At 52.1% G+C, this 14,171-nt stretch overlaps 1 protein-coding gene across 4 annotated transcripts in view; it reads right to left on the reverse strand.

Moving 5' to 3' along the window:
* The window catches only part of FAR1 (fatty acyl-CoA reductase 1), a 175,196-nt gene that overhangs the window by 89,142 nt on the left and 71,883 nt on the right, over positions 1-14,171 (reverse strand). For all 4 annotated transcript variants that reach the window (XM_030200956.1, XM_030200957.1, XM_030200954.1 and 1 more), the window contains exon 3: positions 7,189-7,364. In XM_030200956.1, the coding sequence (XP_030056816.1) occupies positions 7,189-7,364 (176 nt within the window). The remainder of the gene's footprint in view (positions 1-7,188; positions 7,365-14,171) is intronic.

A 14,171-nucleotide genomic window follows, 5' to 3' on the forward strand; every position in this document is an offset into this window, starting at 1 on the left:
TCTTTTCCACAAGGAAGTACCTGGAATAGAATCCCAGCCCTTCTTGCCCGGATGGCACGGGCTCGACCGCATTGGCGCTGAGAAGGGCGGAGAGTTCCTCTGCAATGTACCTGCTTGTGCTGGAAGCTGTAGGACTGAGCTCCCGGTGGGCAATTTGGAGGTTTCGAGGCCAAATTGAGGGTGTATCCTTGCCGGACTATTTGAAGAACCCAACGGTCGGAGGTTACAAGAGGCCACCTTTGGTGAAAAGCTTTCAACCTCCCCCCGACCGGCAGATCGCCCGGCACCGATACGTTGATGTCGGCTATGCTCTGCTGGAGCCAGTCAAAAGCTCATCCCTTGCTTTTGCTGGGGAGCCGTAGGGCCTTGCTGAGGCGCACGCTGCTGACGAGAGCGAGCGCGCTGGGGCTTAGCCTGGGCCGCAGGCTGTCGAGAAGGAGGATTGTACCTACGCTTACCAGAAGAGTAGGGAACAGCCTTCCTTCCCCCATAAAAACGTCTACCTGAGGAGGTAGATGCTGAAGGCTGCCGGCGGGAGAACTTGTCGAAAGCGGTATCCCGCTGGTGGAGCTGCTCTACCACCTGTTCGACTTTCTCTCCAAAAATGTTGTCCGCTCGGCAAGGGGAGTCCGCAATCCGCTGCTGGATCCTATTCTCCAGGTCGGAGGCACGCACCATGAGAGTCTGCGCATCACCACTACTTGAGCAGCGGCCCTGGACGCAACATCAAAGGTATCATATACCCCTCTGGCCAGGAATTTTCTGCACGCATTCAGCTGCCTGACCACCTCCTGAAATGGCTTGGCTTGCTCAGGAGGGAGCTTGTCCACCAAGCCCGCCAACTGCCGCACATTGTTCCGCATATGGATGCTCGTGTAGAGCTGGTAGGACTGAATCTTGGCCACGAGCATAGAAGAATGGTAGGCCTTCCTCCCAAAGGAGTCTAAGGTTCTAGAGTCTTTGCCCGGGGGCGCCGAAGCATGCTCCCTAGAACTCTTAGCCTTCTTTAGGGCCAGATCCACCACACCAGAGTCGTGAGGCAACTGAGTGCGCATCAGCTCTGGGTCCCCATGGATCCGGTACTGGGACTCGATCTTCTTGGGAATGTGGGGATTAGTTAAAGGCTTGGTCCAGTTCGCCAGCAATGTCTTTTTTAGGACATGATGCAGGGGTACTGTGGACGCTTCCTTAGGTGGAGAAGGATAGTCCAAGAGCTCAAACATTTCAGCCCTGGGCTCATCCTCCATGACCACCGGGAAGGGGATGGCCGTAGACATCTCCCGGACAAAGGCCGCAAAAGACAGACTCTCGGGAGGAGAAAGCTGCCTTTCAGGGGAGGGAGTGGGATCAGAAGGAAGGCCATCAGACTCCTCGTCAGAGAAATATCTGATGTCCTCCTCCTCCTCCCACGAGACCTCACCATCGGTATCAGACACAAGTTCATGAACCTGTGTCTGAAGCCGTGCCCGACTCGACTCCGTGGAAACACGGCCACGGTGGGAGCGTCGAGAGGTAGACTCCCTCGCCAGCACCGGCGAAGCTCCCTCCACCGATGTTGTCGAGGAGTCTTCCTGGGAGGCGGCCGCAAGCGGTACCGATGTCGGAGACCTCACCCCGGGCAAAGGGCCAGCCGGCGCCTCACTCGATGGTACCGGTGCGCAGGCACCCCGGTACTGGAGGGGAAGGGCGCAACAGCTCTCCCAGGATCTCTGGGAGAACGGCCCGGAGACTCTCGTGCAGAGCGGCTGTGGAGAAAGACATGGAAGCCGATGCAGGCGTCGAGGTCAGAGTCTGTTCCGGGCGTGGAGGCTGTTCCGGGCTGTCCAAGGTGGAGCGCATCGACACCTCCTGAACAGAGGGTGAGCGGTTCTCCCGGTGCTGATGCCTACTGGGTGCCGACTCCCTCGGCGACCCAGAGCTCTCGGTACCGATGCGGGAAGGTGACCGGTGTCGATGCTTCTTTGATTTCTTCAAACGAAGCATGTCACCGGAGCTTCCCGGTACTGACGAGGAGGACGTAGAATCCAGCCGTCTCTTCCTCGGGGCCGAGGCCGAAGAAGGTCGGTCTCGGGGGGGCTGTACCGCAGGAGCCCTCAGGGTAGGAGGAGACTCACCCGAAGGCTCACCGCCATTAGCAGGGGAATGGACAGCCCTCACCTGCACTCCAGTCGAAGCACCACCGTCCGACGACATCAGCAACAGCGGAGGTCCCGGTACCACTGACGCCGACGAAGCCTTCCGATGTCTCGGTACCGACGATGCAGAGGGTCGATACCTCGATGCCAAGGTCGAAGACCTTGATGCTGTCGACGTCGATGTACTCAATGCTTCCGGTGCTGTTGTTGACGAAGAGCCCGAGAACAACACGTTCCACTGGGCCAATCTCGCTACCTGAGTCCTCTTCTGTAAAAGAGCACAAAGACTGCAGGCCTGCGGGCGGTGCCCAGCCCCCAGACACTGAAGACACGACGCGTGCCTATCAGTGAGCGAGATTACCCGGGCGCACTGGGTGCACTTCTTGAAGCCGCTGAGAGACTTCGACGACATGGACGGAAAAATCGCGCCAGCGAAATCAAAATTCGCGATGGTGACGAAGGGCACCAAAAATAAGGGAGAGAGAAAAAACCCGTACCGAGGCCACAAAAAAGGCCTACCCCGAAAGCGAAAGGAAACTTACGTCGGGGAAACAAACTGGACACACGGGAAGGGACAAAGACCGAGGTCTTTCTTTCTTTTTTTTTAGCGAAATCGCGAATACGCGCGAGGGTCAACTTGAGGGGCGCGAAACGGCGGCTAAACACGACCGTCCCGAGCGCGGACAAAAGAAGATTGATGAACACGAGCCGGTTCGGGCGGGAAGACGGTCGCGCATGGGCGCGCGAGGACTAGCAAAGGCCTTTGCTAGTGAAGTTTCCGATTGGAGGGGCTGCCGTGGACGTCACCCATCAGTGAGAACAAGCAGCCTGCTTGTCCTCGGAGAACATAAGTCGCAGAGGTAGACTTTGTGTGAGCCTGCAAGAGCGTGGCAATAACTTTATTAGAATAGCCCTTGTCCCTCAATTACGCCCCCTCAAGAGCCAGGCCATAAGATCAAAGCAGCAAGGATCTTCCATAGTCACCGGACTCTGAACTAACAAGTTCGGAACCTGAGGCAAAGGAAGAGGCGCGTCCACCAGCATCCGCCGGAGATCCGCGTACAACGGACGCCTTGGCCAATCCGGGGCAATGAGAATCACCAATCCTCGGTGCAGGTGAATCCGAAGTAGTACTCACCCTATCAAGGGCCAGGGAGGGGAACTCATACAGGAGGCCCGGGGGCCAAGGTTGAGCCAGGGTATCCAACCCCGCCGAGCGAGGACCTCTCCTTCTGCTGAAAAAGCGAGGGACTTTGGCATTTACGCTTGACGCCATGAGGTCCAAGCCTGGAGTCCCCCATTTGGCACAAATTTGAAGAAAACTTCTTCTGCCAGTTCCCATTCCGCCGGGTCGATTTGATGTCTGCTGAGGAAATCAGCTTGTACGTTGCTCTGACCGGCTATGTGAGCCCTGGACAGCAGCTCTAGGTGGCGCTCGGCCCAGTCGCAGATCTGAGACGCCTCCGCAGCCAGGGCCCTGCACTGAGTGCCACCCTGACTATTGATGTAGGCCACTGCTGTCTTGTTGTCCGACAGAACTCGGACAGGAAGACCCCCCCAGCGTCCTGTGAAAGGCCAGAAGAGACTGGAATATCGCTCTCAGTTCCAAGCGATTGATGGACCATTCCGCTTCCGTGGTGGACCACAGACCCTGAGCATAGCGTCCCCGGCAAGGAGCTCCCCAGCCCAAAAGTCTGGTATCCATTATCACAAGACACCAAAACGGAAGAGCCAGTGGCATCCTCTGCCACAGCATGCTGTCGGAAAGCCACCAATCCATACTGCGCTGGGCCGCAGGAAGCCACCTTAGTCTGCGTTGGTATTCCTGGGAAATTGGAGACCATTGCTGAAGCAGAGCAAGCTGCAGCGGTTTCATGTGAGCTCTCGCCCAGGGAACCTCCTCTATGGTGGCCGTCATCAATCCCAGGAGCTGAACAAAGTCCCAAGCTCGAGGGCGAGGCATCCGCAGAAGCAGGCAGACCTGATTCTGAAGCTGAGGCGCCTGTTTGTCGGGAAGAAAAACAAACCCCGAAGCTGTGTCGAACCGGACCCCCAAATACTCGAGAGACTGAGAGGGGGTCAGGTAACTTTTGGGCATATTGACCACCCAACCCAGAGTCTGAAGAACTGTAACAACTCTGGCTGTGGCAAGTCGGCTTTCGTCTGCCGAATCCGATCTGATGAGCCAGTCGTCGAGATAAGGGTGAACTCCGATACCCTCTTGCCTGAGAAAGGCAGCCACCACTACCTTCACCTTAGAAAAAGTCCGAGGGGCAGTCGCCAGGCCGAAAGGCAAGGCGCAAAACTGGAAATGTTGGCTCAATACCGCAAACCGGAGAAACTGCTGATGCGGCGGCCAGATGGGAATATGCAAATACGCCTCCTTGAGGTCCAGAGACGTGAGAAATTCTCCTGGCTGTACCGCCACAATGACAAAGCGCAGGGTTTCCATGCGGAAGTGTCGCACTCCTAAGGCCTCGTTGACTCTGTGCAAGTCGAGGATAGGTCTGAACGACCCGCCTTTTTGAGGCACCACAAAATAGATGGAGTAGCGACTGCAGCCACGTTCGGTGGGAGGAACCAGAACCACCGCTCCGAGCTTCAGCAACACCTGCAAGGTCTCATGTACCGCCGCCCGCTTGATGGCAGTGCCACATCGGGACTCCAAAAACACGTCTCCCACCGGGGCAGCGAATTCTAGTCGGTAACCTTCTCTGATCAGGTCCAGGACCCACTGATCCGAAGTAATCTTGGTCCACTCCTCGAGAAAGAGGGAGAGACGACCCCCTACTGCGGGAACTGACGAGTGGACCAGCGCCCCATCATTATGGAGGACGCCCCTGAACTCCTGGGCGTTGCCCGGACGCCGCACAGGAGTTCCTCTGCTGGAAATGGGTACGTTGACCAAATACCGCAGAGCGCCCTGGGCGATATCTGCGAGCTTCGTGAAAACATGGCCTGGAAGAGGAGGGAAAAGAAGGACTTTTGGAAGAAGGCCTCAGCCTATCCTCAGGCAACCGTTGGGACTTAAGAGTCCCCTAGGTCCTTAACAATCTTCTCCAAATCCTCCCCAAATAAAAGGAGGCCCTGAAAGGGTAACTTCACCAGCCTTTGTTTAGAGACCATGTCAGCCGCCCAATGCCGGAGCCAAAGAAGGCGGCAGGCAGCAACTGCCACCGACATCTGCTTAGCTGAAGCTCTACCCAGATCATAAAGGGCATCAGCCGAAAAAGACAGGGCAGACTCCATAAGCGGGCCGACCTCAGCGAGGGGACCCATTCCATCGGCAGGCTGCTCAACCACCTGCTGCAACCAGGAAAGGCAGGCCCAGGCTGCATAGGAACAGCAAATAGCCTCCCATAAGGAAAGGCCGGAGATTTCAAAGGACCGCTTCAGCGCGGATTCCAGCCGCCGGTCCTGCATATCTTTCAAAGCAACCCCTCCCTCCACCGGGAGAGTAGTCTTTTTAGTCACAGCCGTGACTAACGCATTCACTTTAGGCATCCCAAAGAGGACCAACTGACTTTCACTCAGAGGGTAAAGGTGACACATAACCCTGGCCACCTTTAAGGCACCATCAGGGTCAGACCACTGAGCTGAAATAAGTTCTTGGATGGAAGCATGCATGGGAAAAGCCCGAGAAGGCTTTTTAGTACTAGCCATCCGAGGATTAATAGAAGAGGCAGCGCCCTCGTCAGGATCTTCAATACAAAGGGCCTGTAAGGCATCAGAAATGAGAGCTGGCAGCTCGTTGCGGTGGAAAATCCAAACCGCTTTAGGGTCATCCAACTCCTGTGGCAAGCAGCCACCCTCGTCTGGATCATCAGTCCGTGATGGCCTGCCAGACCCCTCAGACTCCCCGAAACTAGACCACGGGGGAGAACAGGGTGAAGAGTCCCCCTCAGATGGGGTATTCACACGTCTATGCTTAGCGTCAGCCAAAAGCTCGGGGGAAGAAATAAAGTCTCCAGCAGACGCTGGGCTATCAAGAACTGGAGGCAACCCAGTCCGAAAGGAATTGTCAGGAGCCTCAGCATTGCTCTTTTAAACATAAAAGCTTTATGCATCAGCAGCACAAATTCAGGGGAGAAAAACTCACCCTGTACATCCACATTGGGGGAAGCGGAGGCAATAGTTCCTCTAGAAACCTCAAAACGAGACGTCCCCCTGCTCTCAGACCCCTCCGCAACCGCGAGGGTCGAGTCACGTGGCGCCTCCAAGATGGCGCCCGCTGCCAACTCCGTCGGGCGGGAAGACTCACCGCCCGCCATGCTCGGGCCAGCATTAGCATCTAGACAACATGAGCTGCAAAGCCCTGCGTTTCCCACAGTGGGAGCAGCGCTTAACCTCTTCAGCAGCCATCAAATACAGAAAACAAAATGGCACATTCGCGCCAAAACTTACCCCGCACAGAGCACTGTCCGCGGGAACCTCACCGGAGGAGCTGGGCACCACTCTCACCTCAGGAGACCGAGTCAAACAAGCTTCGGTCAAGCTGCACTGAACCAGGAACTCTGGAGAAAGCCTCTCTCTCTCTCTCTCTTTTTTTTTTTTTTTTACTGTGAGGAAAGTTAGAGGCAGGCAGCCACAGAGGAACTCCGGGAGGAGGGGGAATGGGGTAAGGCAGGGACAGGGAAAACCAAGTATGCCTTTAAAGTGGGCACCACCAGGCCAAACACCCCTCTGCTCTACTGGCAAAGCACAGGAGCCACCCCAGGCAGAAATCCAGGAGCTGAGAAAGTGCCATCTACAACTGCTGGGAGATAGAGATATACTGAAGGCAGAGGGGGCTGGGCATCCAGGAACATCATGTGCTTTCAGTCTCCACCTGCTGGAAGGCGGATACAACCCATCAGTTAATGGATTCATCTGCTGTTGATGACAAGGAATTGTAAAATAATGCTGTGAGATTTCTGGATGGTTTTTCATATTGTTTAATAATAAAAATGACAACATAAAAACCTATAGAAACTTTGTAAGTCTAAGTGCTCTCAAAATGAGTCCCCAAGCATCCTTGTTAAAATGCCTATAAATCCATAGAAATGCTACTCACCTCAGAGATTCATTAAACCGGACAGTAGCAGCACAATGGAACACAATATCAATGCATTCTATTAGCTTCTCTTTGTCAGATTCGTTTAGGTCCAACTCGGGCTGCGTAAGTTCACTACTGACTGCTATCACCTTGTCTTTGCAGTCTGGTTGTTCATCTCTCACCCTGTCAAACAGCTACCAGGAAAAAAAAAAAGACCAATTACAATTGACCTATACTGAAACAAGAAAGGAACTTTGTACTTAAAGCTCATAAAATAAAAGTTACCACAGTGGAGGTGGAGAGGAATCAATTCTGACCATTCTTTAAAAGGTTCCACAAAGTCTTCTAACCATGAAAAACTATTCATTACTAACAATTTTCTTCCCGTTAATAAATACATTTACCAAGGGAATCACATTCTAAATGAGTAGCTCTCAATCCAGTGCTCAGCTAGCCACGTTTTCAGGGTATCCACAATGATTATGCATAAGAGATATTTAAATACAATAGAGGCAGTACACACAAGTCTCTTATGCATATAAAAACCTGACAGGTGGGTATGTCCTGAAGACTGGGGTGAGAACTAGTATTCTAGAAGACGGCTCTGAGCTGCACTGACGGCACCTGTAATACCCGACTCTCCATAAGCCGAATTTCTGCTTTGATATGAATATTTGCACCTCAGAACTACTCTACAAGGTGGTGGCTTTGGCTGACCAGTTTGAATATAATATAAATGATGGTACACATGACAAAATGTTCTTTTTATTGAATCAAGCATGACTGATTTCATTAGGAACAACCTGAAGGTAATTCAGCGATCATAAAAAAAATACAAGTCATTTAAAAAAAAAAAGGCAATCGACAAAATAATTTATAAACCAAGCTCTCTATGAAGATACACCATCTCATCTTGCTTCTCATCACATAGGACAAATAAGCATACCTATCTGCTGCTCAAGAGTAACATCACAAAATTCAGATGCTCCCAACACCCAATCTCTGGACTGTCGTAATAATCACACTATGTTATAAATGTGGAAAATCCACCCTCACACTTGTGTACTTGCAGTAAATTAAGGACATCTGTCTTCTTACTCCCCTATAAGAACTTTGACAACATACTGTTCCATCCTGATCACCTGAATTCTACCACTCAAAGATAATAGCAAATGCTGCCATCAATTGATGCCTAGTGCACAATAAGCCACATTGAGCCTGCAAATAGGTGGGAAAATGTGGGATACAAATGAAACAAACAAACAAATAAATAAATAATGGGAAGACAATGAGAGGTCAATGCAAAAGACTACAGTGGGTAGGTAGTAGCACATATTTATCACGAGATGTACGCAGGCCTATGATGCAGGAACAGGTCCAGCACAGGAGTCAGCATGCATAATGACCATCAGCACACATCACATTTAAATCAAGATATTAGGTATTCCGCTCCAATGCAGAGAAGTTTGAAGGGAGTATAACATCAACCAGAAATACTGCATTTTTTCCCCATCTCCTTCCATCTGGAACTCTCCTCCTATTTACCTCTGCAGTGAATCTTCCTTAACTTTTTTTAAGGCTACTTAAAAACTTATCTTTTTAAACAGGCCTTTGGGGACATGGGGTGAAGGGTTGTCCTTAAGTATGAATGAACAGCTTTCCTACTTTTTTGTATGGCATTCCTTTCATAAAATTAACTCTATCATTTTTATGTAAACCGCTCTGTTCTGCCTTGGCAGTTGAGTGGTATAGCAAGTTTTATTAAAATATATAAACACTAGTAAAAAAAGGCCCGTTTCTGTAAGAAATGAAATGGGCGCTACCAAGGTTGTCCTCTAATGGCAATTATGCTTTTAAGGGAACTGTTAGGAGAGAGTATGTGTGAGAGAGAGTGAGTATGTGTCAGAGAGTGAGTATGTGTGAGAGAGAAAGAGTGCGTGTCAGAGAGAGACAGTGTGTGATTGAGAGACAGAATTTGTGTGTGTGTCTGTCTGTGTGAGTGAGTGAGTGGAGAGTGTAGTGTGTCCCGTGTGCACCAATTATGCTGTTTCCCCTGCAATCATCCATATGCAGGATCTCTCCCCTGCCCCCTCCATCCATCGTGGTGCAGCAATTCTCACACACCTCCCCCCTCCGAGTTCCAGGCCCCCTTCCCACTTCCATTCCCTCCCAGTTCCAGGTCCCCCTCCCCTCCCTCTCTCCTTTCCCCCCTCCCTCCCTCCCTCTGAGTTCCAGGGTCCTTCCCCCCTCCCTTCCCACCCAGTTCCAGGGTCTTTTCACCCCTTCCCTCCCTCCCAGTTCCAGGGTCCTTTCCCCCCTCTCCCTCCCTCCCAGTTCCAGGGCCCTTTAAGGGAAAATTAGGTTCTTACCTTGGTAATTTTCTTTCCTTTAGTCATAGCAGATGAAGCCATTAAGTATGGGTTGTGTCCATCAACCAGCAGGGGGAGATAGAGAGCACTCAACTTTTCACAGTGCCTCATGGCCAGCCAGCTCCACTGCCTCTTCAGTATTTGAACCTTCCAAAGCAGTATGGCAAACCACAATGGGAATAACATGAACTTTCCTCACAGCGAACGATGGCCCCTTAACAAGGGCATGAACTCAAAAGGAGGGAATGAACACATCCTCCTGGAGGGAATAAACTCGTCCTCCTTATTGTATAACTGGAGGGGATACACACCACCTCCTGGAGGGAATAAACTCATCCTCCAAAACATAAACTGGAGGGAATGGACTCATCCTCCTATAAGTGAACATGAATCCTGAAGACTGTTTTCCAACTTTCTCCGAAAGAAGGAACTTCAGGAAACAAGAACAGAACCTGAAACAGATTCACAGCATACAGACAATCATACAGGGAGGCAGGGCCGCCGAGAGGGGGGGACAGGGGGGACAAAAGTCCCCAGGCCCGGACCTCCAGGGGGGCCCGGCGCCGCATGCCCATAGCTGCGCCCCTCCGTCCCTCCCCTCCGAGTTCCAGGGCCCGCCCATCGTCCGTCCCTTTCACCCGAGTTCCAAGGCCCACCTTCCGTCCCTCCCTCCATCCGAATCATGTCAAAAGCGATCTTCTTGTTCTTACCTGACCTCGTGGTTACGGCACGAGCAGCACGCAGTGAAAAGCGTGCAGGCTGCGCTTCAGCCTTCCTTTGTCTGTCTCTCAGCTGAGGTCCCGCCCTTGCAGAAACAGGAATTTGAGGCGGGACCTCAGCTGAGAGACAGACAAAGGAAGGCTGAAGCGCAGCCTGCACGCTTTTTACTGTGTGCTGCTCGCGCTGTAACCACGAGGTAAGAAGATCGCTTTTGACATTCGGACGGAGGGAGGGGGGGCTTTGTTCTCGGAGGGAGGGAGGGAGGGGGGCCTTGGATCTCTAAGGGAGGGCTTGGATCTCAGAGGGAGGGAGGGAGGGGGCCTTGGATCTCTAAGGGAGGGCTTGGATCTCAGAGGGAGGGAGGGGAGGCCTTGGATCTCTGAGGGAGGGAGGGAGGGAGGGGGGGCTTGGATCTCAGAGGGAGGGAGGGGGGCTTGGATCTCTGAGAGAGGGAGGGATGGCTTGGATCTCAGAGGGAGGGAGGGGGGCCTTGGATCTCACAGAGAGGGAGGGGGGCCTTAGATCTCAGAGGGGAGGGCAGGGGGGGAGAAAGAACATATCGCTGGACAGGAGGGGAGAGAAGAGATTGCTGGACAAGAGGGGAAGGCAGGGCAGGGGGAGAGAGAAGAGATTGCTGGACAAGAGGGGAGGGCAGGGGGGAGAGAAGAGATCACTGAATAGGAGGGCAGGGGGAGAGGAGAATTGCTGGACAGGAGGGGAGGGCAGGGGAGAGAGGAAAATTGCTGAACATGGATGGATGATTGGAGGGGGCAGGGGAGAGAGAAAATTTACTGGATATGGGTGGATGGAGGAGAGGGAAGTCAGGAAGGAGATGCACATGGATGGAGATGAGGGAAGAGAGGAGAAATGCTGGGCATGGATGGAGTGGAGGGCAGGGAATACAGAAGAAATGTTGGACAAGGATGAAGGGAAGGAAAGACAAAGGAAGGAGATGCACACAGATGGAGGGGAAGGGAGACAGGAGAAATGCTGGACATAGATGGAGGGAAGGGAAGACAGGAAGTACATGCACATGGATGGAGGGGAGTGAGGAGAAATGCTCATGGATGGAGGGGAAATTGCTGAATTTAAGGGCTGGATCGGAACACTTTCAGGGCAGATGCTGAAACTGGAGGAATGATAGGGACAGGGCTACAGATGGTAGACAGGACGCATAAGGACACAGGAGGATGGTGGACATGGCGAGAGAAAAAAAATATCAAATGGAAAGAAGACACTGCATAAAACAGAAGACACTGGGACCAAAGCTAATAGAAAAACTATAACCAGACAACAAAGGTAGAAAAAAGTATTTTATTCAGAATTTTTTATGTCAGTTTTTGGAAATGTGTATCTGTGATGTTTTTCATGTAAGTTTCAATTTTTCTAGTATTACTGCATGCTGAGTCTGACTTCTTCAGGTAACTTTCTAGTTCAGTATTTTGCCTTCATATTTTTTTTTTATTTCTAGTTCCTTGTGTCATATCTGTTGCCATGTGTTTTTCATGTGTGATAAGGTACAGTATTCTGCTAGTGTGTAGTATTTGCAGCCCTTTTTGTTTTGTTTTTCATTAGGTTGTGTACTGGTGTTTTAGAGCCCGGTGTAATTATAGTGCTGACTTTCCATGCATAAGGTTGTAGCTCGTCCTGTCCTTGGAATTAGTGCTGTTATGGTTTGGTAAGGTTATGAGTGGGATTTTAAACAAGTTTGTGTATAGTGTTTTGTAGTGGAGAGATTGTGTTTTGACCTTACTGAGGTAGCACCAAAACATCAGAAAAAGTGTAGAGCCTAATCATGACACACTATCTCTTGAAGGATTTACATATAGTGCAGGGGCCCGGCCCGGTGGCGGATGGAGCAGCCGTGACCTCGGGGGTGGGGGGGGGGGGGGGGGGCCAGGGGCGGCCTTGTCCCGGGCCCGGCCCAGTCTCTCGGCGGCCCTGCAGGGAGGGCTCATGGTTTCATCTGCTATGACTAAAGGAAATTACCAAAGTAAGAACCTAATTTTCCCTTCCTTGTCATCAAGCAGATGAAGCCATTACGTATGGGATGTAACAAAGCAATCCCTATATAGGGTAGGAACAGGTCACACCACACGCTAGCACTTGTGCTCCAAAACGTGCATCCCTCCTAGCAACCACATCCAGCCTGTAATGTCGGGCAAAAGAGAGCTTAGAAGCCCATGTTACTGCACTGCATATCTCTTGACGAGAGCGTGCTCCAGTTTCAGCCCAAGAGGAAGAAATCGCTCTGGTAGAATGCGCCTTAAAGGCTACAGTCGGAGACCGGTCGGCAAGCAGATAAGCTGAAAGTTCTTTGAGCCAGCGGGCAATAGTGGCTTTAGACGCTGGAAACCCTCTGTGAGGACCTGATAGCAAAACAAACAGATGATCATAGATCCTGAAAAAGATAGTAACTCGCAGATACTGCAGCAGAGTCCTGCGCACATCCAACAGGTGCAACTGCCCAAAAGATTCTGGAAAGTCCTCCTTATCAAAGGAGGGCAAGAAAATAGGCTGGTTTAGGTAAATCAATGAAACCACCTTAGGCATGAAGGAAGGCACGGTCCGAACCGTGACCCCGGACTCTGAGAATTGCAGAAATGGGTCTCTACAGGACAGCGCCTGGAGCTCTGACACCCGTCTCGCCGTAGTAATGGCCACAAGAAAAACGGCCTTTAGTGTAAAATCTTTCTCCGATGCTCACCGAAGCAGCTCAAAAGGAGAAGCCTGCAGGGTCTTCAAAACTAGCCCCAGGTTCCAAGCTGGACAGGGTGCTCGCATGGAAGGCCGGAGCCGAAGCACCCCACTAAGAAACCGTGCCACATCTGGATGAGCAGCAAAAAACACGCCTTCAACCTTACCACGAAGGGAGGCCAATGCTGCCACTTGCACCCGCAGGGAATTAAAAGCCAAGCCTATTTGTACACCATCCTGCAAAAAGTCCAGAATCGGCGAGACAGGAGCCCACATGGGTGTGATCGCTTTTGAAGCACACCAAAACTCAAACTGGCGCCAAATCCTGGCATAAGCCACGGAAGTGGAACGCTTGCGGGCCTGGAGAGTGGAAATGTTTGAATAGCCTTTGTCCCTCAATTGCGCCCTCTCAATCGCCATGCCATAAGACCAAAGCGGCAGGTGTCCTCCATGGCTACCGGGCCCTGTGACAACAGGTTCGGTACCAGACGTAAAGGAAGGGGAGCCTCCACTAGCATCTGTCGGAGGTCCGCATACCAAGGCCTCATGGGCCAATCCGGGGCGATGAGGACCACTTCTCCTGGGTGCAGCCGAATCCGCAGGAGCACGCGCCCTATCAAGGGCCACGGAGGGAACACATATAGTAGGCCCGGAGGCCAGGGCTGAGTCAAGGCATCCAACCCTACCGAGCAAGGATCTCTCCGTCTGCTGAAGAAGCACAGGACTTTGGCATTTGAACTTGTCGCCATAAGATCCATCACGGGCTTGCCCCATTTGGCACATATCTGCAGGAATACTTCGTCTGCTAGTTCCCATTCTGCTGGATCGATCTGATGCCTGCTTAGATAATCGGCTTGCATGTTGCTCTGACCTGCAATGTGAGCTGCCGTCAGAAACTGAAGATGCAGCTCGGCCCAGTGGCAAATCTGTTCGGCCTGCGCGGCCAGTGCTCTGCACTAAGTGCCGCCTTGTTGATTTAAGTAGGCCACTGCTGTCGTGTTGTCCGACATCACTCTGACAGCCAATCCTTCCAGGGTCACTTGAAAGGCCAGAAGCACCTGAAACACCGCTTTCAACTCCAGGCGGTTGATGGACCACTCCTACTACTAGGGTGTCCATAGACCCTGGGCATGCTTCCCCTTGCAATGTGCATCCCAGCTCTTCAGGCTGGCATTTGTCACTACTAGACACCAATCGGGGAGCGCCAGCGGCATT

This window comes from Microcaecilia unicolor, chromosome 4, assembly GCF_901765095.1.
Source record: "Microcaecilia unicolor chromosome 4, aMicUni1.1, whole genome shotgun sequence".
Taxonomy (NCBI): Eukaryota; Metazoa; Chordata; class Amphibia; order Gymnophiona; family Siphonopidae; genus Microcaecilia; species Microcaecilia unicolor.